Source organism: Furipterus horrens, unplaced genomic scaffold, assembly GCF_987537825.1.
Source record: "Furipterus horrens unplaced genomic scaffold, mFurHor1.1.pri manual_scaffold_6, whole genome shotgun sequence".
NCBI lineage: Eukaryota > Metazoa > Chordata > Mammalia > Chiroptera > Furipteridae > Furipterus > Furipterus horrens.
In genome coordinates this window covers 128,170,569-128,197,444 of record NW_028327176.1, presented here as the reverse complement: position 1 = coordinate 128,197,444, position 26,876 = coordinate 128,170,569, and the positions used below count along the sequence as shown (strand labels likewise).

The following is a 26,876-nucleotide window of genomic DNA, read 5'->3' as shown; positions in this document are numbered from 1 at the left end:
ACTGTTGTGTAGATTGTTTTCACTTAAACCATCCAAAATGCATCATCTACAATTTCCAGTTTGGGTTTCTTTAAAGTGAAATGAAAAGTTACACACTGTTGAAGCAATCTGATATCAGAATTTGTCGAGATTTTTACTTTTCTCCTTCTTCCCACTGTTCTATAGTTCTGTCTCCCACGTTCCACTAGTGCTTTTTCTTTTCTTTCTTTTTTTTTTTTTTTTACAACTGGCTTTTATTTAGTTTGAAATATTTAGTTTTCAGAGGAATAGCAACCACACGTATTTCTTTGGATTCCATAATATTTCATTAAATTATGTGACTAACACAGTATGTATAAGAGGCATAAACAGGTCTGTGACCAGACACAACTGACTCTTAGTAAGAACATGTCTCAACACATAGGAGCAGAGATATGAAAGCGTTCGGGGTGCTTTAAGTGTTCACAGTGCTTATATACATTAGAAAGAACCTGAGCATGTTTCTCTTCTCAGTTTTTCTCAGGATAAATTATTTTGAAATAGCTAACATAAGGGACTACTTAATTATAAGGATGCTCTAAGTATAAAAAATAATAGCAGAGTGGAGCTTAATTTCTCTACCCTTGAGTGTGACCTGCACTTTATGACTCACTTCCAAGGAATAAAGTATGCAAAGGGAGAAATAGCTTTATTTGTAGAGGAACCTAGCAGATACCATCTTAACCAAGTGATCAAGATTAACTTCACCAGTGATAAGTCATATTGATAGGGTGTAACTAACCTCTGATATGATGTGATTAGAAGGACACTTTCCCTTAGTGGTATGCTTCCCCCAAACCTATAACCTCAGTCTAATTTTGAGAAAATATCAAACTCCAATTGAGGGATATTCTGCAAAGTACCTGACAAGCGCTCTTCAAAAATCTTGAGGGCCTGAAAAATAAGGGAAGACTGAGAAATTGTTACAGATCAGAGGAGACTGGGGAGACATAATGACTAAATGTTACCATGAATTGGATCCTGGAACAGAAAAAGAGGACAAGTGGAAAAACTAGGGAAATCCAGATAAAGTCTGTAGTTTTGACAAATCTTCCATGGTTCTGTAAGATGTTAACATTAGGGAGAGCTGGCTGAAATGTATATGAGAACCATCTATCCTATTTTTGTAACTTTTCTGTAAATTAAAATTATTCCAAGGCAAAAAATTTATAGAAATAGTGGGAGAGCCCTGCCCTGCGGGTTCAATTCCTGGTCGGGGCGCATACCTGGGTTGCAGGTTTGATCCCTTGGTCAAGGCATACACAGGAGGCAACCAATCAATGTTTCTCTCTCAAATGAATAAACATATCCTCGGATGAGGATTTTTAAAAAATACTAGTGGGAAACATCATAAAAGAAAGGGTTAGGTGATTTGAAATTTAAGATATCTAAACCAAATTAAAAGCCAATAACACTGAACAAAATATTTGTCACAGATGATAAAGAATAATATCTTTAATATAGAATATAGTTTTACAAATTAATAAGAATATACTAGTACCTCATTGTAAAATAATCACTGATCACAATTCACAGAAGAAAAATAGTGATCAATAAATTTAAAAAGCCAGTTCAATCACACCAGTAATTAAAGAATTGTTAATTAAAACAATATTGGAAGCATTTCACCCATTACATGAAAAAATGGTAGCATTCAGTTTTGAAGATGGTAAGTGGAAGAATTATAGATTGGGATAGCCTTTCTGGTAAGCAGTTTGCTAATACAGGTATTGGGTTGAAAAATATGCATACCATTTCTACTTGTAATCCCACACAAGATTGTTTTCCCAAGTAAATAATCAGATATGTACACAAAGTTACTAATAAGAATGTCCATACAAGGTTGTTGATAATGAAAAATTCGAAACTTAAATATCTAACAATGAGGGAATGATCTAAAATGTTTTGGCATTCCTATTAAATAGAATGGAGTCATTAAGAATCATGATATAATATGATATAACTAAATAAAACAATGAAAGCAGCATGCAGTTTGTGTATATCCTCTGATCTCAGACTTTATATGCATGTGCACAACTATATCTCTTGAAAGGATGGCAAGGAAATATACCACCATGTACAAAGTAGTTACTTCTCCTTGGGTGGTAAGCAAAGGGTGATTTTTGTGGTTTGTTTTTTTTTTTTAAACCTCTCTGTATTTTCAAAATTGTCTATAGTGAGTGTATATACTTTTGTAATCTAGAGGGAGAAATAAACACTGCAAGCGATGTGGTTAAATTTTTTTAAATCTTTCATGCTGATTTATTTAAGAAAATGTCACATTTCTATTTTGTTCTGTAAAAAACAGATTTTTCTCTTTGCACTAGGAAGCTCCTCAGGGTCCTCCCCTTGCCGACTGAGAACTGGGCAGCTCTAGTTGGAGAATGGTGTTGCCATCCAGACCCCTTTGCTAACAAGCCACTTCATCCGCAAGAGAATGACTGCTTTATTGGAGACTCTTTCTTCTTGGTGAATTTAAGAAATGATCTGTGGCAGCCACGTCCTCAGCTAGCTCCGGTGGAGACGCACTGTCTTTCTTCTGAGAACCATTTCAAATTGGTAAAAGATCTTCTTAGAACAAATGCTAATTTAGAAGTTGGCTTAGAAACTGGTTTCTCCAATCTTTGCCTTTCCTTTCCTTTTTTTTTGTTTTTTTGTTTTTTGTTTGCCTGGAAAGATTGAAATTTAGCAGGAGAAATCAAACCAACAAAATTATACAGTAAGGCAGAATATAAAAAAGTGTCATAAGAATGTTCTACCAATCTTCTCTTAATTCAGGGCATGTTACACAGACTGTTAAAAAGACCAAAATCCATTATTTTCAATTGCCTCTATTCTCTAGTTCTACTTTATTTTTTAAATTGCTTTTAGGGAGAAAGAGAAAAAGAAAGAGAAATATCGACCTGTTGTTCCACACATTTATGCCTTCCTTGGTTGCTTCTTGTATGTGCCCTGACTGGGGATCAAACCCACAACCTTCGCATATCGTATCAGGACAAGGATCTAACCAGCTGAGCTAACTGGCCAGGGCTCTAGCTCTGCTCTGTCGATATAGGAAGAGCACATATCCTTCAAGCAAACTCCCCACAGGGGCTGAAGAAGGAAAGGGAATGTTACCATTTTACAAACTAAAATGCCTTACTTTCTTGTTTTTAGTACAATATTCCATAATACATGTACATCTTATCCTCATAGTCTGACATGTCATAAAAGCAGATGCCATCAAGGGAAAAGAGGAAATGGAGTAGCCCAAGCGTGGAAATGAAGCTTGTGCTGCAGGCTCTACATTGGTGGTTGACATCGTGAGGTCAGGTGGCTCTTACTATCAAAGTTGCTTTAGGGAGAAGACACTTTCCTCTTACTGCAGAGAACAAGCAGTTTACTGTATTTTAAAAGAAAATCAATGGCATTGACTTGGCTCTTGTGAGAAGTCATTTTCCTGATAGCAAGTCAATACGGATGTGATTTAAAAAGTAAAGAAAATCATTGCCAGAGAATTTTCATTTTAACATCTGATTATTTGTAAGAGCAAAAGCAATGTATGTTGTTTCATTTGGAGCCCATTTAATTTTTGTAATGGGACCTGAACCACCTCAGGAAATATGCAGCAGTTGGCCAGCTCTTAGGTTGTAAGTTAGTTTATAAAACTATTTTCTGTTTTAAGGGAGATTAAGGAAATTCATCACATAATAAAGTTGTTATCGTAATTATTTATGTGCCTCATCTCTCGCCATTAACACAAATCCCTTTACCTAAATATGGTTCATTTTAAATTATAGTATGTTAGCCTTTATAATTTTAGAAGATAAATGTAAAAAATTAATAAAAACCTGTTATATTTAATACGGTGCTATTAAAACTATATTTTAATCTAAATTTACATAATAAGTATATACTAATACTATATTTCATGTATTTTAACTTTCATTTTTATGATTGGCTATAAATTTTTAAAAATATTTGGAGGGCATGAGTGGAAGAGGAGTAGAGAAAGATCAAGAGAAACCATGAATTTTACTCTTAGATAAATTCTGCACTCTATATTGAAATATTTCTTCACATTCATGTCTTTATCAGTTATAGGATGCCACTTACAAGAATTTCCCTTAATTGCAAACAAAGATCCTGTTTGTTAAAGGAAGACCCTTTATATTCAGACGCTAGTTTTTATTTAGTATCAAGGAGAGTGGGAAATTACCATCATGATAAGTTGCTATTGACAAGGTTGTTTTCAAGTTAGCCTAGGTGGAAGTATCACTTTAATTGCATATTGCAGCAGTTGAAAGAGTATGCCTGTGACCAAAATAGTAACATAAATTTGGAGGGACTTAAACAATGCTCTCAAGGCTCCTGTGGGACCAAGGCTGCTCGGTGCTATTGAAAGCCTATTTCTCATATCACCCAGTCTAGCTATCTAGCAGGGTTTAGAAATGTCACATGGTGACACAGCATCCTAATGGTATCTCCTGGGAAACATTTTTTTTGGCTTGACAATATCAAGGGTCCTCAGAAATTGAAACAACACAAAGGAAAATAAAAACGAGGACAGGAGGCTAATCCACCTCTGAGCAGTGGTGCCATTTCTCAGATGTATTGATTTAATTAGTCTCAACAATGGCTTCGGTGTTTGCTCTGTCAAGTTCCCACACTGTTAGGTTGTTTCATTGCACAACTTGCCTTAGTCTTTCCTTGAAGCAGAGGTCAAGAAAAATGTATTACAAAGCAGAGTTTCTCTCTAAACAAAATTAAAAGTGTTACAATATTTTAATTTAAAAGACCTGATTATAAGAGCAGCATAAACACACAGAAGGTCCATCATATTTCTTTCCTTCAATATCCCTGTAGAGTGTACAGTATATTATTTGTGCCTTTGTTAATGTGGCAGTGATATATACCTTTTGTTTTCAAAAGATACCTGCTGAAGATGTCCCTGTTTTTGCATTTGTTTGTTATCTCTTGTGCTATTTTTGTGTCTACCAACATAAAAACTTTGCATCTTCTATCAGAGTGGTAAGGATGGCACCTCCACCTTTTATAAAATTCACAAAATTATTCTCAAAAGTGTAGCCACATTTACAACTTCATTCTGATTTTTAAAGAACAAATGATATTGAACTTCAATTATATTATAGCTGGAAAGCATGACAACCATCTTTAACTTTTTTTTTTTCTTTCCTGGGGTGCTTAGCAATAATTTATTAATTTGTGTCATTTGTTTTGTAAATCCATAACAGTGTCTTTTTTATTTTCTTAGAATATTGTGTCAGTCTTTGTAAACACTACAAATGTAAACAGAATAGAATTATAAACTTCAGTATACCAATTATCTTGATTCATAAAGTATGCTTTATCTGTCCCTTTTATTACTATTGTTCTGGTGCTTTAAAGCAAATCCCAAACATTACTACTTGATGATACAATACAGGTTAGATACAATTTTCCCAATTGTATTAAAAGTACATTTTGCTGTCAGTTTATTTGAATCAAAATTCACAGATACTGGGCTGTTGGAGGTAATTTGCTCTTTTATTGACCAGATTTAAAAATCCTGATTTAAGGTAGAATCTTATCTTTTTTTTAAATACCAATAACACCCACTTTTTCTGCTTCATAGAAAAACAAAGCAAAATGTGCTATAAATAAATGAAATATGTAACTGAGTACCAGATGAAAACTTCTGCTTTAAATAGAAAAATCCCTTCTCAAGCATTGCTTACTCCAATACCTAATATTAGTTTCCAGAAAAGCCCTTAGTTTTTGGCAAGGATGAATGAGAATGATCCGACTTAACTTGTACAAAATGGGATCCTTTATAAAGCGTCTTTAATAACAATTTGAAGCCTTTTAGATAGATTTTACTATAAGAAAGCTTGAAACTACCAAAATGTCCAACTTTACAATTGAGGGTATCCAGCTTCTTAGCTTCCTTCTTCCTGTAACCTTGCCTGAACCTGAACAAATTGGCACCTGCCTTGTTTTCTATGTCTGTAGCTGTGGCCTATTTTTTTTTTTTTTTACCTTTAACTAAACTAAGAAATACATTTTTACATCAAGATTTTATAATACACACACACACAGACACATAAACACACCTCAAATAAAAGGTTCTTGAACCAGTACTTTATGTTTGAAACACTGATATTTTCTATTCTATTGTTTTGTTTTGTTTTTTTAATTCAGGCTGTCACCTATTGAATTGATTCCATGAATTGGTTTGGAAAATACTTGGCATAGTGCTTAGAAGCAGAAACTTTAGCATCTAAGGAACCAAGATTCAAATATCATCATTAGCAGTTACTAGGAGCACATCCACAGGACTCAGTTTAAGTGTGCTTTGTATATGGTTTTTTTGGAAATAGTTATGTCAAGGGAAATATAATTGTACTCCCTTATACTAATCTGTTAAGACTTATTCCTTAGATTAATACATATATTATCCCACATCAGAAAGTCACTATTTCCTCACTTAGACCAGCACACTGTTCTGTGGTTTCTCAAGAGAGATGGCCTCATGGCCAGAGTTGCAGAACTGTCTTCTCCCTGTCCACTGTGATATGACTTCTGCCATGTTGCTGTATATCTGGGTGTGACAAACACTATGGCTTTAACAAAGGTATTACTATGGATGTGAAAAGAGCAGTCTTTTGCATTTTCTTTTAGATTCTTAATTAATAAACAGTGGCTATCCAATAAAAGGCAAAAAATTGGTCCCTTTGTGGGAAGGCATGGATTTTCTGTCCATTTGTAGAATGATGTGTGCCAAAAGTATATTATATTTATGTAACAACCATCTTAGTAATTAGTATACACACAAGGCAATTCTTTATAACATTCCTTTCTGACTCCTAATAAACAACTCTGTGGGTTAAACACTACTATTAACTCCATTTCCAGATGAGGAGTCCAACATAGGATAGTTAACTTGCCCAAGGTCAAAAGTCTAGTAAATAACAGAGTTGGGATTTGAATTTAGGAAATCTGGACCCAGATTTGGGCTCTTAATCACTTTACTATTGCTTATAACATAATCTCTACAAATTAGGAAGTTTTTTTAGTGAGGTATAAGTTACATGTAACATTATATTATTTTCAGGTATACTACATAATGATTTGATACTTGCACATGTTGTAAAATGAATACTTTTAAAATTCACTCTTTTAGCAACTTTCAAATATGCAATACAGTATTATTAACTGTAGTTGCTATGCTGCACATTACATTCCCAGGACTTACTTATTTTATAGCTGGAAGCTTGTATCTTTTGACCCCCTTCACCCAGTTTTGCCTACGCCCCCAATTCCACCTCTGGTAACTACCATCTGTCCTCTGTGTCTCAAAGAGCATTTTTTATTTGCTTAATGATTAGGTGACTGCTAGCTATTTTAATCTGTATCCCAAATGATGAATATGGATTTTTGAAGTTTAAGAATGTTTCAGGAACTTGACCCAGAGCACCATCCATCTTTTCTGTTACAATGCATATCTTAAATGAAAAACTAAAATAGTATGTATGGGTTACATATTTTTAATTTATGGGTGGTTATAAATTATAGATTTCTTTTACATAAATTACACTTGACTAGGAGTCAAAATAATGAGTTCAAGTTCTGATTCTTCTCTAGATATGTGGGTTCAGGCAAGTGCCCTACCTCTCTGCCTTAGTTGCCCACCATCTGCCAATTCTAAATGGTTATGGTATTTGGAGGTGCTTTTTAGCTACGTAAGGTGCTTCTTGTGCAAATTATTTGACAACATTTAGATTGTCAAGAAGTAGCTAGGTTGGGGAAAATTCAGTCTCTTCATTATACTGTCTTTAGACTTGAAAAAAAAATATGTCTGTACATGTGAGTTATGCATACAAGCTAAATGTATTCCTAGTATTTAGGAGAGGGCAAAATAAAATGTAAAGTTCAATGTATGCCCTAGAGACTATGTTAAAATTATATATTCCTTTTAAGAAAAGCCAAATGACATTTAAATGACATTTTTCTGTTCTACAGAAACCAAAGGCAAATACCAAAGTAATTTGTAAGCGTTGCAAGGTAGTGTTGGGAGAGACTATGTCATCAGGTAAGAAAAAGCCAAAATGACTGCCTTTTTGTTAAAATAAAACCAACAGAAAGAGATTTAATAGGAAATACATGTGAAAGTTAGATGACCAATACATATTGTAGAATTGATACTTTTTAAAATAGAAATCAACTAACATCATCCAATATGCTAAGAACTTTGTGTATTTTGTCCTTTATAAGTACATGGTGTTGAGTTTTAAACATTAAGTTGGGTCATTTTTAATATTTCACATTCTCTTTGTAGGTATAAACTTTATACTTTGGTCTGTCTTAAAGAAGATTGGAGCTTTTTTTCTGATTATAACTATTTAATCAGAAGAGTCAGTTGCCAGAGATGACGGAAAAGTTTCATTTCTTGCCTGTCGTCTGCCTCGGGTCTGCATTTTGGGGCTAGGAGTAGAAAAGAACCTATTGAAATAGAAGAAAACACTTTCTGAGTTTTGTACTCTGTTCCCTGTTCTTCCCAATAATGTTAATTATATATAGTCTATGTTACACTATTTTAAAATGTAACAATGGAAATCCCGATAACTAAAGCATATCATTATTTGAAGATAAGGTTTAAAAATATCTATAGAGCTACGACATGCTGTTAGCTTTGTGGGTGATGAATAACTGTTTTTGATATAATTAATTAGAAGATGTGATATAAGTGAAGCTATTACTTCAGGATATTTTTTGTGTATTTTTAAAAAATTATTAGAATCTTGTAAGTAGTTGCTTTCTCACAGTGAACAGAAAAGGAAGACTGAGAGTACTGAAGGATGCTATTCTCAATATTATATTTGGAGAATGAAAACAAAACCCATAAACTACAACTTAGAAATTAATTTGATTTTTTTTTTCACTCCACCCTGAATGAAGTTAGTCAAAATATCTGTTAGGGAATAAAAAAAATACACACCTTCAGAGACAAAGAGAAATAAAGAGGAGACAACAGTGATGTAAACAAAGAGGTGTAAGCAAATTTTTTTTGAAGCTGTGAAGCTGATAGACACACATGGGAATGAACTTGGCAGTGTGAGGGGAGCTGTAGCCTTGGTGTCTGCAGAAGATCATTTGGGTGAGGAGTGAACCAGTATTCACAGTAGAACCCCAGAACTGGTCACCATTTGGGGGTAGGGAGAAAGAAGGCAGTCTGAGACAAAGGACTGGAAGCAGGAATTCGAAGTTTATCTATGGAAGTACAAGACTCCTGAGTCTTCTCCTGCACTTGGAGCTTGCTTATACTCTCAATCTCATATATAGGAGATTGGAGAACCCTTTCTTTGGAACAATGGAAGAGTACCAACCAGAGAAGAGATCTGCAGACACTGATTTTTAGGGGTCATTCAACAAAAATGAGCTTATATTCAGCCATCCTACAGTCAACAAGCTTTGTGCATACACCCAAAAGCTTTCTCATAGCATTTTATTACCTTACATTTGAAATATGAATGGATTGCTGAGAATCAACAAATATTTGAGAGAAACTCCACGTGAAAGAGACCAAATCAAAATAAATAAGCGTAGTAAAGGCACCTTGAAGAAAATAATTTTGTATAAAACAAGAAAACTAAAAAAAGCAGAATAAATGTTTTTTGGAGAATGAAGTAATACTGCCTTCACAACTTAGAAAATGTAGAATTAAAGGTATAATGGCTTAAAAAACTAATCACAGCACCAGAATATAAAAATAAGAAACTAACTTATAAATAAAAATCAATCAACAGAGACTGAAAATTGGGAGAAGTATTAAAATATATTGTCATGTACGTTTTCTGAGGATAGGGATATTGCCTCTCTCGTTTACCACTTGGAACACTGTCTGGCACATGATGGGTATCTGGTAATATTTGTTGAATGAGTGAATGAATTGAGACCTTTAGGGCACCCAACAGCTAAATACTAGTAATTTTAGAAAGAGAGAATAGAGACAGTATGGTGTGGGAAATTATAAAAGAAAAAATACCAAAAATATATTACAAGGCTAGTTTCCAGAGCTATGGCTTAAGTTTGTCAACAGAAAAGGCTAAGTGTCAAGTATAACTAATGAAGGAATGGCAGGGAAGCTACTCAAAGCCACATCATTGAGTAATTTCTGAACAGCAAGGATGAATTTTCCCCAGAGAGAAAAAAGCTGATAGTGGACAAAAGATTAGGAATTAGAATGGCATTGGACTTAACATTAGTATTGAAAGCTAAAAGACAATGAAATAATACCTTCATAATTTAGAAGGATAAAGATTTTCAACCCAGGATTCCATACACAGACAAACTGTCACAATCAAGTTGAAGATAACAATAACATTGTGGGGAAAAAACCGAGGTTTTAAAATATAGATCACAAAGGTATATTTTCCTTGGGAATCTAGCACAGGATATTCAACTTCAAAAGAAAAGACATGGGATTTGGGAAACATTACCCAACACAGGAGAACAAGACACAAGGACAAGGACATCTCAGGGCGAGGGATGTGCAGCAGGCCCAGAGAATAATAACCTGGGTTGAATCAAGAGGAGAGAGATTGCAGTAAAGTCATTTTCAGTTGTAGGGTGAAACTGATAAAGGTTCTTATTTGTTTCACCACATGGAGCAGATAGTCTTGAAACAAATCATTTCACCATATGGGAAGAATTAACTAAAGGTGCTTTTAAAACTAAACACATGAAAAAGCAATTATACACTGCAGATTGAACACGAAAGGAAACATTGCAACAGTATCATTACAGTCAATAATATAAGCACTGAATATTTATTAAGCCAAAAGTCTTTATGATGTAATGTATATTTGGAGGTCAGTATGTGTTCAGTTTGTGTGAGGTGATGTAAGAGCTATATTCACTTCTACTCTAAATTAGTAGGACCTCACTTCCAAAATCAGTGGCTTAAAGAAAAGAGACAGTTTCATTCTGTAGAAAACAAGTACAAGACTGTACAAGTTCAGAACTGTGAAGAACACCCACTGGGAGAACAGAATGAAGCAATGATTTGAGAAGTGTTGAGTTATGAGAAACTGCCACTGCTTTTGCTTACAATGGCAAATTTGTGCCCTTGGTGCTCTGGGGCATTGCCATTCTCCCCGCCCCAACCTGGGCAGGAAAAATTCACAGCTTTATCATTCACAGGCAGATATTTTTGTTCATGGTAGACAAAGGAGAAATTCAAAATTAAAGAGAATAACTTAGGGAGCAACGGGGCAATAGAAGGGCTGAGCTGTTAATTATTTCACAACCCTAACTGCTAAAATGTACATGTGCACAATAGATGCCAGAGCCCAGTAAGAACTGAAAGCTTGTGGGGACCTACAAATTTGCTGTGCCTTGGATTGCATCCTTCAATCCACACACAAATTGAGCCGCAGAAGGTTGAAGCCTTTTTGGCTTGAGGTATTTGAGTAGAACTTTTCCCCAAATTTTCTGACAGTTCAACTATGCAGGTATAGTAAATATTTTCTAGGGAACCAAGCTAAACAAAATAAAACTGAGCAGAGCCATTAGTGGCTACACACTATGGAAAGACATATTTCACAGTTTAAGTCCAGGCTGGTTAATTGACTGCTATATCTATAAACAAACAACCCTTCAAAGAACGAAAGACAATCCAGAATACAATATTACATATGATATCTTACTTCCATCTGGAAATTTTAGGCATGCAAAGAGGTAGAACAGAGTGATTCATATGCAAGGAAAAAAACAACTCAATAAACAGGTACTGAATAAAAACAAATATTAGATTTAGCAGACAAAGATATTGACCTGCTATTATAAATATTGCAAAGTATTTAAAAAGCCTTTTGAGTGAACTAATGGCAAATCTCAACAAATTGGAAACTTAAAAGAAAGAATCAATTGATAACTGCAGAGCTAAAAAGGACAGTAACTGTAAAGAATTCACTAGAATATCTAAACCACATATTTGACATGACGAGGAAAAAATCATTGCAGTAGGTTAATATAAATTAACCAACCCAAAGAACACAAAGAAAAAAAATCTGAAGCAAAATGAACAGAACCTCAGAGATTTATGGGACAATATTGTTTGTCAATTAATGTGTAACTGGAGTCTTAGAAGGTTAGGAGAAAAAAAAGGTCAAGAAAAATTTTGTAGGAAAAAATGGCTGAAATCTTGGCAAATTTGGTAGAAAATATTAACTTGCAGATCCAATTATTGCAGTAAATTCCAAATAGGATAAACAAGAAAGAATGCTTCACCCAGGCACATTGTAGTCAAACTGATAAAAGCTAAATGTGAAAAGAGAATATTCGAAGTAGCAAGAGCAAAACAAAACATCACATATAGTGATTTTGTGATACAGTTGAGGCTGACTTATAGAAATAATGACAGCCAGAGACACTAAAATGTGATATTCAAAATGCTAGAGGTGGAGGAACACCTGTCAACTAACAATTCTATATACAGCAAAACTATCCTTCAAAGAGGAAGTCAAAATTAGGACATTTTCATGTAAATAGAAAGAAGTAATGTATTACTAGGAGGTCTTTTCTACAAAAAAATGCTAAAGAAAGTTCTTCAGGCTAAAGTGAAAGATACCAGATGGTAATTGGAATCCACAGGAAAGAATGGAGAGTAAGATAAATGGAAAATATGTGGATAAATTACCATAAAAGAAACTCAGAAAAGAGTTTAGCACAAAATTGAAGTCACCTTTTCCCTGCAACTTGCCAGTTCTCTGAAATTAGAACTTTTATTTTGATTGCTTTAGGAAATAAGGACAGAAATCAAAAACTGCACAAGATGAGAACCTATAAGTGACTACTAGTAAAGGGCCATACCTTCAGTGACGATGAATCAAATGTGGACCGGCCCTGTAGAATTACAGACAACTAGCAATCCTTAAGGACCTTATGGAATTTCAGGTCTTGATTATTATGCCTTGTACTAGACATAGTACCATGTACCTGGCAAAATTAAATGCACATCACTTCTGGAGGAAGATATCTTCATCTAAAACTCATTAGTCCCACAAATAATTTTTAAAGTACAGTTTCAAACATAAATAAGCAAACAAGTAAACTAGACTTCCATCAATACAAACTAACAAAAACAGCAAACAATAGAAACAGACTTCTGTTATTGGAATTATTAGATGTAAACTGTAAAACAACCATGCTTACTGTATTTAACAATATAAAAGGCAGGTTTGAATATACCAAAAGGAAAAGGAAACTATAACATTTGGAAAAGATTCACAATAGAATCTTTAAAATATATCATTGAAATGTAAAATTCAGTGGGTGGTTTAGTGGCAGACTTCGGTACAATTTGGAGAAAGCATTAATGAACAGAAGATGGATGAGCAAAAAGACCTGTAATCCAGCAAGACAGACAAGAAGGCAAAAAATATAAAAGAGAAAGTACAAGACATAAAACATACACTGAGAATATCTAACATGTTTAATCAGACTTAGAGAAGCAGAATGGAGCATAGGCAGTATATGAAGAGATAATTGCAGAGAATTTTAGAAAAGTGATTAAGAACAACAATCTGCAGATTCAAGAGGTCCAAAGATTTCTAATTAAATGAAGCCCAAGGAAGGAAAATAAATACAAATCTGTAACTACATAGAATGATACTGCAGGAAAATAAAAAGCAAAAAAAAATCTTAAAATTTAATTCATCATCATGACTCTAGATACATTATATAATAATCTGTTAAACAGTATTTTCCTTCTGCCCTTTTCTGTGCTATATTGGGCAATTGAAAACATTTTTGGAAAATCTATTAGAAACAACTTCCATCTTATTAAAACAAAAATTGTTTGGTACAATATTTTTAATGACTGCAAGGTTTTAAGATATTTAATTTATTTTCAGTATTTTTAATATTATGAATATCTTTATAGATACATTTTTGCTGATATCTATGAGTATTTCTTTGAGATAAATTCTTATGGTGTTAAAATATACACATTATTAAGGCCTTCAAGTGGTTTTCCAGAAATCTATCATTTCCAGTTCTGACAGCAATATGTGAATGTGTGTCCATTTCTCCATGTGTTCATCAGTGCTGTACCTTATCATTAAAGTTATTTTATTTGATGCTAAAAATAATCTTATTTTAATTTGTATTTCCTTCATTACTAGTGATAGTAAATATTTTTCATGGATTTTTTATAATCCATGAAAATGGTTGTTTTTATATTTATTACTATTAGATATTTAGTTTACTGTTTAAGTTTTTCTGTAACTAAGTAATCAGATAACCATATTTCGTGGGAATTGTACATTTATTGACTCAGTGAAATTCTGGGTAAATACTAATGTGAGGTTCACAGCATCTGTGCAAAGGCTTTAAGGCATGATTAAAAAGCCTTTTTCAGTGACTTCTAGGTTTGTGACTATTCTGTAGAAAGGAGGAAACCAAATGAATAATTTCTAGATAATAGGTCATGGCTGTGATGTGCCTAATTTTTATAATCTTCCATGTGTGTGAGAAGAGTCTTGCTGCAGCAGATTCACTTGGTGCATGCTCTTCCAAGGTGACATCACGCTCTCTGAAGTCTCAGGGCTGTCTCCTGGTAGTCGTCAATGCTTTGTCCTCTTAAACTAAGTCATTTTTTTTTTTAAGTTTTACTGAATGTTAACTTTACCATATTGACTATTTAGTTTAAATGTCATAATTTGGGACCAATGTGCCCTCAACAAAAATATCAGTGTATTGGGGAGATTTTTAATTTTCTACTCTTTGTTTCTAGAAACAATTAAGTTTTATATGACAGAGATCATTATTCAGCCATCTGAGAGAACTTTTCCCATCCTACCAAGGTACAATAGCAAATGAAATTTATTCTGTAATTACAATGTAGGAAAAGATAGGTACAATTGATTATTTGGGAATTCATTTTTATTTATACCTTTCTTTATTTGGAAAGGTTAGTTGGACAAAAACCATACATGTAAAATATTTTAGGATTTTTCTATGGTTTGCTTACATAATGTTATAGACAGATGTGCTCATATAAATCTAATTTAGTAAGGTTTCTGTGGTTCTTTCTATGTGCCAGATATCTGAGGTCTTACAAGGTAATCATTGATAGGTTTTTGAATAATTATTTCTGGTTGTAATTTGACTTAAAATTTGAAACATGGGTCAGTTTTCAAATGACTCCTGTGTTTTTAAAAGAAATGATACTTAGACACGAAATCCATTAGTATGTCTTTTCTTTGAATCTTTTTAGTTTGCAAACAAAAGTTAACTATAGTATGTCTTTATTTTAATTCATTATTGATGTCTTAAGAATTATGGCAATCTGAATATAACCTTGAACTTTATTCTCCTCTAAGTACCTTGATTGTGTACCTAAGATCTGACACTTGGAGTGGTTGCAAATGAAAATATTATGGGTAATACTGTCTAATGTTTAGGAAGAAATGTCTTACCCTTTTAAACTTAGCTGTTCACTGTTTAATGTGCCACAGCAAAAAGTAATATTGACTTATCTAACATACTGCTTTTTATTCAGGTTTGGGGTGGAAAATGTATTAAGGATTGGAAAATAGGATACAAGAAGACTAAGCAAACACTAATACATTAAAATATATTAAAATCCACATTAGCGCAGATTGCAAGGTAATGGGCAGCATATAGAAAAGTCTGGCATGCACTTGCCTCTGCCTTTTAGATAGCCTGTGGGTATTTTTGGCTCATCTTGACAGTTAAGAGTTATTATGAGAGACACATTGTGAAAATTGACTTCTGTTCAAACAGGTCTCAGTTTGTACAGAGCATTATCGCCCAGTGTCTGATGGAACTCTCCTCTGCTAGAAGCACTTTTAGATTCATTATTCAAGGTCATGATGGCAAAGTGTACATCTTGGTAAGAAATTATTTCACCCAGCTTTTTGTCGTAATCCAGGGTCTCAGAAATTCTTTAGTTGTTGTCATTCTTTTTTCTTAATTCTCAGGTCTAGGAAACAGTTGATCAAAAAATGAATTTTTAATGTCAGTTTAATTCACAAATCAAACTCCATTTAATAACGGATGGTTGAGTGCCTCCATGTGCTAGGTGTCAGGGATACAGAGAGAAACAAAACCTGATTCCTGCTCTGTAGAAGCTCATACCACAAAATAGTTTTTCACTTAGTTCTGTCTCTCACTTTTTTAATCTATTTGATACTGGGATGTATTTTCTATTTGTTTTGTGGTAAGAACGCTTAACAAGGGAGCTACCCACTTCATAGATTTTTAAGGGCGCAGTGCGGTATTGTAAACTATAGGCACAATATTATACAGCAGATCTCTAGAACTCTTACTCACTTTGCCTAACTGAAACTTTATACTCTCTGGTTAGCATCTCCTCATTTCTCCCTCTCCCAAACCCTGGCAATCACCATTCTACTTTCTACCTCTACTAGACAATTTTAGATTCCTTATATAAAAGGGATCATGCAGTATTTGTCATTCTGTGTCTGGCTTGTTTCACTCAGCATAATGGCCTCGAGGTTCATTCATGTGGTCACATATTAAAAGATTTCCTTCTTTTTTAAGATTGGATAATATTCCATTATGCATGCACACCGCATTCTCTATCTGTTCATTTGTTGGTGAACATTCAGATTGTTTCTACATCTTCAATATCGTAAATATCATAAATAATGCTGCAGTGAACATGGGAGTGCAGCTATCTCTTTGATGTTTCAACACTGATGTTGGAGAAGCAGTGCCAGTTTTAGAGAAGAGGCTCTTGCAGTTAGCAGAATCATCCCCTACATATATCACAAGCATCTAATATTATACTGCTTCTGTTAAAAATAATGTCCTGCAGAAAAGAATTGGGGACATTTATGTGAAAATCCAAGAATCAAGGCCCAAGTCCCTCTGCCTCTTATCTGTTTTATTCTACCAGTAAATATATAGTGAGCACTTTGTAATGGAAAGGCACTATTCTAGGTGCTCAAGATAAAACAGAAATGCCTTCAAAGAACTTAAAAGGTTATAGGGAAACAAGATAGGTAAAAGGAGGGAGGGGGTTGAGTTGTTATTAAGTGTGGCTTTGTAGCTGCTCATTCATTTTGGCAACCCCCTGCTTCTGTAATTCCAGATAATTCCTATCAAAAGCTAAATAAAGTATTTTCTGATTGAAGTTGATACTAAGTACAACTTATAGTCATAGTCTGAAATCAATTTTAATTTTTTTTATTGCAAGGTTTTCAACTTAAAAATCATGAGTGGGGACTTTTTAGACCTACATCAATATATATATATGTATTTTTTTTAATTTTTATAAAAATAATATGTTCTTGGAACACATTCAGACAAAATGAAGAATATAAAAAAAGTGGTAGTTCCCCCATTTTGTCCCCTGTCTTGTTCTACTATATCATACTACTTGAAGGCAAACATTATTAATAGTCTGAAATATGTATTTTAGCACTTTTTGCCTGTCTATATAGAACTATATGTACATACCAACAGGTATTTGCCAGTTTGTTAAAAAAAAAAAGAAGAAGAAGAAAAGAAAGAAAAGGAAAGAAAGGAAGAAAGAAAAAACCAGAATCATGTGATTAGCATTTCTCGTGAACATGCTTACATCACTCAATAAGATATCATGAGGATTGACAGTATTTGATTGAGTTTTTTAAACTCTGATAAATATCAACTTCCAAAAAGTTGTACTGATTTATCCCTTATAGTGGACATTCATGGTACCCTACCCAGGTCCCCTTTCCTTGGCCAGTGCATCCATTTCCCAGCTGTTGAGTGTTGGCTGCTAATGGCTCACAGCTACTCTCTTCTCCAGAGACTTGTCCTAACCTAACAGATGCTTGACTAGGGAGTTTCCTGTTCTCCACTGACCCCCACCCTGGCCTGGTCATCCCCCTGCAAATGATCTGACCCCGAGGTACAAAACGCTGGGGTCTCCTGTCTCTCAAGGTGGGACAAAATGTAGGAACGGCTTTACTTTGGGATCAGGCTGAACTCCTGCTGAGTTCACATCCTTGCAAAACTTCTTCCTCTGCCTTATCCTGCTTACCTTACTCACTTTCTCCTCAGAGTATTCCCTGATTGGATCACATGCATCCAAATCTCCAGCACTCTTCCACCAGCAGTATATGCAAATACCCATCCAAAGCCCTCTTCTGACCTGGGTCTTATCAATCTTTTTGTATTTGCCAATCTGATAAGTGAAGGGTGGCACACAAATTTTGTTATATTAACTAGTTATATTAACATTTTGATATGTTTATTACTTCTATTCTGTTTACCTGTATTTCTATCGGGCTATATTTCTAGGAGTGCTGTATATTATAGGTAAAAACTTTGTGATTTATAGTATTAAATACTTTCTAGTTGATAGTCTTTTTGTCTTTTTTTAACACTTTTATGTAGACTGCTCCACCAAGGTTTATACTTTGAAAGATTTATCTTCCTTAAAAATGATATACATAATTCTTTATATATTTTTCTGATATTTTCATAGTTTTGTGTTTGTTTTTGAGTGTTGATATGAGATATGGATCGGGTGGTGATGTACTTGGACTTTTCTCTCCATATCTTTAGCTGTGGCTTTTAAACTCAGACAGTTTGGTGATTGAATCTTTGGGAAGTTCCAAAAGTGTCAACAAATTTCCCTTGTTGGAAGACATATCAAAGGCAGATTTCAGTTCTGCTTGGAATGCTGTCAAGGTCCTCTACCAGCCATGCATCAAAAACAGAAATGAGAGGTAAGTTGTGTTCCTATTCTCGCATTGCCATGTTGGTGTTCAGAAACGAATGAATTAAGTGGTACTGCACCACTTCCCTACTTGAAGCTTCTTGGAGTCATACTCCTAAATGTTATGCTTTCAAAGTAGACTGAATTATTACAGATGATTCATGCTAATGTGCAGAAAGATTGCTTTTATTGAAAACGATTGGTCCTTTTCTTGTAATCTCAGCTGTGTGTACATATGGCCACGATACTAAATCAGACTCAACAGCTATGAATATTTACTGATAAGCACTTTCTAGGCTTTCGGGATACAATAGTAAACAAAACACAGTCCCTGCCTCCTGGGGTTGTCATTCTAATAAGGGGAAGACAGATCATAAACAAAGCAGACAAAAAAATCAAAGACTGATGTGACTTTCATTGTGAGCCCAGCACCAACTAAGGGCTTCTAGCTCATTGCAACCTGACAGCACTCCTGCGGATTAGGTGCTGTTAGCACCTCCATTTAGTCATGAGGACACTAAGACACAGCGGTTAATGTAACACCTAGTAGAACATAAACCCGGGTGCGGTTAATGTAATACCTAGTAGAACATAAACCTGGGTGAGGTGGTTGGGGAGTGGTAGGATGGGTGTAAGAGTGTTGTCATTTTAGCTTGAAAAGTCAAGGAAGGTTCCTCAGATTAAGATGATACTTAGAATACTTGAAAGAAGTTAGGAAAGGTGCCATGTCTGAGGGAAGAACATTCCAGCAGAGGAAACAGAAAGTGTTATTTAAACAGATCGGAAGTTTATAATTGTCCTGTACTCTAAAATGGGTTTGATCAAATTTGTACTAAGAACAGAAAGTCCCAGTCTTTTTCTGGGAAGTAAATAAGAAATTCTTAAAAAATTACTGCTTGTCTTTTCTTTTTTTGAATTATGCAAGCAGTATAATTCATAAAATATTCAAACAGTAGAGACAAACATGAAGTAAAATATAGAAGACTCCATTATTTCTCTTCCCAGAAGTAAAAAGTATGTTGTATATTCTTCCATTCCTTTTTTATTATCTTGTATTTTAACATAATTTGAAGGATATATGTATAATTTTTATGCTTAAAAAAATTGTGTCTTGGAGATTCATTCCATGTCAGTACTTGATATTCTATGAAATGAATGTACTGTAAATAATTTAATCATTTTTCTGTTGATAGATATTTGAGTTGTTACTTTTTTTTTGCTTCACTATGTATGTTGTACATTTGTTATGTGATTGGGTGTACTATTTTTGTAATAAGGATTTCTATAAGTAGAATTACTGAGTCAAAGGGTATGACATTTCAAATTTTGATAGATAATATCAAATTGATTTGCAAAAAGGCATTACAAATTTATATTTCCACCTGAAAGTTCTATAAATGCCCATTCCCCTGAACCCTTACCCAAACTGCGATTTACGTTTTGTCCATCTGGTGCCAGTCTAAATGAAATAGGTTCACTTGACTATCCTTGTTTTTTATTGAGACAGGATCAGAGAATATGCCTTATGTGTGTCTGATGCTTTGTAGACTTTGCTGAGCTGGTGTGTGTGTGTGTGAGTATGTGTGCTCTAATACATTGTAAAGTTTCATGCTGTTCTTTGGTTATATTCTCTTTTGACTAGTGTGGGTATATATGTATGTCTGTATATCAAGTTTATTAAAACCTTTTATACCATCTTTTTAAATTATTTAAAAACGTAAATTTTTCAGAAGGGTGTATTAAATTTCACAATGATTATGGAAAGGTCTTTTTCTTCTGGTTTTGGTATCAGTTTTTGCATAATATATGGGGGGGAGTGGGCCTATAGTTGTTCATATGGAAAGTAATATAATTAATAAATAATAATACAAGAATAAATTCTGTGTTTTGCATACTCACAACTGTAAACCTACTTTTGTCCATCCCTGTATTTTGAAGCTCTATTATTTGGTACATTAAGATTTGTTACATGAAAACTTACTAATTGCATATTTTAACAATAGAAGATATTTGATATTTTCCTCTAATTCTAATTTGCTTGTTGTTAATATTGCTATATTTACTTTCTTATTTTAATTGTTGATTTGTTATATCTTTTTCTGTATTTTCAGCTGTCATGCGCTATTTTGTTGTAGATGTATGTCTTGTTACCAAATATCTTGTAAATTGCATGTGGCTGGATATTTGAAACTCCAGTGTGACATTCTGTCTTTTAATAGTGATTTTAATTAATTCACACTTATTATGATTATTGATACAGTTGACCTTATTCTGCTGTCTTTTACATTGGTTGACGTCTCTGTGTCATTTCTTTCTTTTGATGATTTAGAAGTAAATATTTTTTAGTGGTTAACCTTAAATTTTTAACACACATAACTTGAACTTATTTATTTATTTAACTCTAAAGATCTGGATTTATTTAGTATTTATACTCTTCACCAAAACAACAAAAGACTCTTAAGTAAGTTTTGCATTTGTCTTGTTCCTTGCCTTGCGTACTGTCTCCCCTATGTTGAGATCATTTGTGATTCTGATGATAGTGGTTGTTTCTTCTTAAGGAAATACCAAGGCGAAGCCCTACCACTCCATTTGTTTGCCTGTTACTTACACTTATGCATTATGACCATAAATGTTTTTATATTTTTATTGTATAAGTCTATTTCCATAAAAATATTTATGGGTTGTTTGATGTTTTAAAATATTTACAAGTAATATTATATTGTATGTATCTTTTTGCAGTCTTTTTCACTCAATATCCTTTATTTCATTGTTTAATTTGAAGAAGTGTGCTCTTTAATGGTTTTTTTAAACTTGGACTGTAGTCAGTCTTTGAATATCAGAAAATCTCTTTTACCTATTTTGTCTCTGAAAACCTTTAGGATTTTCTCTTTATCTTTGGTTTTTCTCGGAGTTTTATAGATGCATCTAAACATAAGTGTTTATTCAGATTTTGCTTTTATGTCGTAATCTGTTCTTGTTTTACCGTGAAATATTCTTGTAATATCTATGAGAATAATAATTATACTTAAACTCTTTTCTTTTCTCTATTAACTCTTTCTCCTGGGTGTTAATAACTCTTTTTGAAAAGAAACGTATTTGGTACTTCACAGGGTTGCTTTTCCCAAATGTTCGATGATTTCACAAGAATTCCTGTACTGGAGTGTAAACTCCATGTGAGCCAGGACCTTGTCTGTCTTGCTTATTACTACGTCTAGGTGAGTTCTTGTAGAAATACTCAGAACATACAATTTATGTTTACATTTAACAAAACATTTATTTAATGAACTGTACATGTTTTTCTGTTTATCTTTGAATGTGATAATTACTGTTCATCTATTAGATACTATATGTTCCTGCTACCATAGCCTGCCTTTATGGATATATGAAAGAGAATACAAAGGATATACTAGTCTGGATGTACCACTTTGTCTTTTGACAATTTTGGGGTTTTAAGAAAAAAAAAATGGTAGATTCAGTTCCGGTGGTTAACATTGTGTTCGTTATTATGAAGAATCTTTAACTCTGCCTTTCTTGAGGAGTGTTACAAGGATCAATGCATCTGTCTCACTGTTTCATTCATTCCTAACAAATTGCTGTGACATTGGAAATATAATGACTATTATAGGTGTGTTCTTCAGTATTTGATTATTGGAATTTTTTTAAACTCCATATGTCTTAGACAAGTTGACATCCAAAAAAGGAGTATGATTACGTTTGTTTGCCTGTTTTATATATTTGCTTTTGTTGTGCTTTTCCTCCTGCTATATTGTTTGCTTCTGTGCCCCTCATAGGTTGGAAGGGAATGTCACCAAGTTGTGTAAGCATCCTGTGAGTTATTTACTTTTGTTTTCTAAGGAAGTTAGTTTCTTTCTTTTGGGGCATGACTGAGCAAGCCTTAGACTCCCTGGCATATTTTTGGCACATGGGGTGGTGCATTAACTATTTTAGTTCAATCAACAAGAATTTTTTTCTGGTGGAACCATGGATTGCCAGATGGCAGTCTAAAAGAGGAAAATGGCAAATACAACTATGGTTTCATTTCCTTGAGCACACACACAAAAGTAGTAGGTAATATTTTTAGAATTTTTTTCTTTCTAGCAATAGACACACATGTCCCTTAACATTTTGAAGCCTATTTTTTAATCTCTCCTCCCCTTGCCCACAATTATCCTACAGCTCACATTCTTAAGTTTGCACATCAGAGTTTAGATACTAAATATTAACTTCTTACTTTTGGAGTTTAAGTTAAAACTTATGCATTTTAATTCTGCTAACTCGTCAATTCACCTGTGGCCTCATTCTCTAGACTGGGGAGAACTTCCCCCCCACTCCCCAGGGGTCTTGAGACTATTTTGGTTGTCACAACTAGTAGGTAAAGCCAGGGGAGCTCTTAATCAGTGTACAATGCACTTGAGAGTCCCTACAACATATAATTATCCAGCCCAAAATGCCAATAAGGCCAGAGTGGAGAAGCTCTATTTAGATTATCTCCTTAAATCAAGCTGTGTCTATCTTATCCTTCTAGGTGTCCTAGCCCACAATTTTCTTGAATTTATGTTTATGCCAACAAATAAGGGAAATCTTGTTTGGCAAAATAGGAGCCAAAATCTTTATAATCTTATATGTTAACTTTGTTAAAAAATATAAACATTTGTTTTTACACTTTTCTCTTTTTTAGGGAAACATGAAGAGTAGATTTATTTTTATTAAATGATGAAGAATTTGATATCAATCAAGTTTCTTGTTCTCATATTTTTAAGAGAAAAGAACTTAGGGGAATATAATCATTAAGTGTAAATAAGTGTTGTTGTTGTTTTAGCGAAATTGAATTCTCTTCATTGTGTAAGTTACACAAATCCTAGTATTTTGTTGGTTGTTCTTCCCACCTTTTTCAAAAGATATCCAGTTTAAGAATCTGGAGAATTTGGACTCAGAAGAACCATTTTGTGTTGTACTGTTATTAACATATTCTTACATGATATATTGAGGAAGGAAATGTTGATGATATGTTACATTCACCCATAGTTTTAGTGTAATATAGAGATTATTTTTTATAACACTAGGTTTCTCTCTGTTGGCTATATGTAGGTAATTATTGCTTCTAAGATAGAAGTGTTATTTTTGCCTCAAGACAGCCATTATTATTGTTTTTTCTACTGAAATAAAAACAAACATATGAGGTCTTCCCAGAAGGTATTCAGACATGTAATATGAAAAATAGAGACATTTATTGAAGAACATACAATATACAAGAAACATTGTACGTAGAACAATGACACCTCAGTCCCCTTCAAAGTAGGTACCTTGTGACCTCACACAGTTTCTCAATCACCATCAGCTTCCCCATTGTGTTTTCCTGAATTTCATCAACAGTCTCAAATCTCTTCCCTTTCAAAGATGATTTTAGTTTTGGGAAAAACTAGAAGTTGCAGGACACCAAGTCTGGGCTATAGGGGGGCCGAGTCACCTGGGCGATTTGATGTTCTGCCAAAAAACCTGCATGAGATGTGATGGGGCACACTGTCGTGATGAAGCTGCCAATCACCAGTTGCTCATACATGTGACCTTCTGAATCATCCAAATAGTTTCCATGGAGGAATGTTCAAGCTTAACACAAAATCTGATGCAGATTTGTTGCTCTAGTTGCTCAGTCATTTTGAATGTGATGGCCACACAGTACACATGCTCACTCAGTGGTGTCTACTGCTCCCACTGGCAAGTACAGTGAAGTCGCTATTGTTCACATATGTGCATTCCAGTCCACTCCTTGGATGCCCAGTTACATGGATGTCACACAAACCATTCTCATTAGATTAATAATGGCTCGACTTTTTCCGGACAGACCTCATAAACCACATCCATATACATTTCATATGTATAAAATAATATCAGTGGTTGTGAAGTTGTATTTTCTTCTTATTCCTTTATATTTGCAGGAAAATTCAAATTCTGTTTATTGTGGTAAAAACTATGTAACATAAAATTTACCATCTTAATCATTTTTTAAGTCAGTAGTTCAGTAGTGTTAAGTCTATTCACATTGTTATAAAAGAACTTTCCAGAACTCTTTCATCTTGCTAATCTGAAACTCATGCTCATTAAACACAACTCTTCCCACTTTCCCTAGTCCCTCTTAACCACCATTCTATTTTTTGTTTTTATAAATTGGACTGTATTAGTCTGCTAGGGCTGCCATAACAAAATACCATGGACAAGATACTTTAAGCATTAACACCAATTTGTTTTCTCAGAGTTCTGGAGGCTAGAAGTCCAAGATCAAGGTTTTGTCTCTTCCTGATGTATAGATGGCCATCTTCTTGCTGTGACCTCACATGGCCTGCCTTTGCTCATATGGGGGAAGAGAGAGAGATATATATAGAAAGAGGTCTTATGTTTCTTTCTCTTCTTATAAGGACAGCAGTCTTATCAGATTAGGGTTTCATTCTTATGACCTCGTTTAAATTAAGTAGTTCATTAAGGGGCCTATCTTCAAATATAGTCACGTTGAGGATTACAGCCCTACCTCTACTTATAGTTAACATAAGAATTTTGTAGGGACATAATTCAGTTTATAACATTGACATTTTAGATACTTCACATAAGTGGAATCATATAGTATTTGTCTTCATGACTGGCTTATTTTCATTAGCATAATGTCCTTAAGGTTCATCCATGTTGTAGTGTGTAATAAGATTGCCTTCCTTTTTAAAGATGAAATATATATACATTTGAGAGGTCTGTCCAGAAAAACTCCAGCCATTGTAAATATAATGCAATGTCGATTTAACCTGGCAGCCAAGGAGAGTGGACTGGAACACACATGTGTGAACAATGATAACTTCACTGTACTAGTCAGTGGGGGCAGTAGACACTATTGAGTGAGCATGTGCACTGTGTGGCCGTCACATTCAAAATGACTGAGCAAGTAGAGCAACAAATCTACATTAAATTTTGTGTTAAGCTTGAATGTTCCTCCACAGAAACTAATCAGATGATGCATTGAGTGCAACACAAATAAAAGTGTGGCACAAATACTTCAGAGATGGTCAAGAGTCTGTTGAAAGTGATCCATGTTCTGAAAGACCTATAGCAAGCAGAACACTTGACAGTGTTGAATGTGTACGGGCTACAGTCAACAAAGATCGGTGACTGACAGTGCAAGAACTAGAAGCTGATCTGGGGATTCCAAAAACTACTGTGACACAGGATCTTGGCAGGAAACATGTTGTGGCAAATTTGTTCCACCACTTCTGCTACCAGAGCAGGAGGAACATCGTGCTGCAATTGCTAATGACTTGATTAAAGCGACTACCAAAGAACCAGGTTTCCTCAATAAGGTCATAACCAGAGATTAATCATGGGTCTATGGTTATGATCCGGAAACAAAGGCCAAGTTGTCCCAGTGGAAGTCGCCTGGTTCTTCACATCCGAAGAAGGTGCAACAAAATCACAGCAAAATCAGCACCATGTTAACTCTTTTATAATTGAGAAAATGTTGTCCATCATGATTATGCTTCAGGCCAAACAATTAATAAGGAGGACTACCTCAATGTTCTTCATCGGTTGATAGATGCAATATGACAACAAACACAGTCACAGCTATGGGCAACTGGTGATGTGCAACTGGTGATGGGCAGCTTCATCACAACAATGCACGAGTTCATGTATTGTGTCTCATGCAGTTTTTTTGGCAAAACATCAAGTCACCCAGGTGACTCAGTCCCCCCTACAGCCCAGATTTGGTGCTCTGCAACTTCTGGCTTCTCCCAAAACTAAAATCACCTTTGAAAGGGAAGAGATTTCAGACCACAATAGCATTCAGGAAAATATAATGGGCAGGTGATGGTGATTGAAAGAACTGTATGAGGTCCCAAAGTGCCTACTTTGATAGGGACTGAGGCATCATTGTCCTATGTACCATGTTTCTTGTATCTTGCATCTTCTTCAATAAATGTCTCTTTTTCATAGTACATGGCTGGATACTTTCTGGACAGGCCTTGTATTCTGACATTAATCCTTTATTAGATATATGACCTGCGAATATTTATATTTATTTATTCTGTAGGCTTCCTTTTCACTACTGATTGTCTTTTGGCACCCAAAATTTTTAAATTTAAATTAT

General features: G+C 34.3%; 1 protein-coding gene across 3 annotated transcripts in view; it reads left to right on the top strand.

Moving 5' to 3' along the window:
• Positions 1–26,876, top strand: part of UBE3D (ubiquitin protein ligase E3D) — a 136,714-nt gene that overhangs the window by 19,926 nt on the left and 89,912 nt on the right. For 2 of the 3 annotated variants that reach the window (XM_090280526.1, XM_090280527.1), the window contains exons 4-8: positions 2,346–2,577; positions 8,020–8,089; positions 14,795–14,864; positions 15,808–15,916; positions 18,601–18,764. In XM_090280526.1, the coding sequence (XP_090136652.1) occupies positions 2,346–2,577; positions 8,020–8,089; positions 14,795–14,864; positions 15,808–15,916; positions 18,601–18,764 (645 nt within the window). Of the gene's footprint in view, positions 1–2,345; positions 2,578–8,019; positions 8,090–14,794; positions 14,865–15,807; positions 15,917–18,600; positions 18,765–21,864; positions 21,970–26,876 lie in introns of all 3 variants that reach the window. The other variant, XM_090280528.1, reaches the window with a different exon arrangement.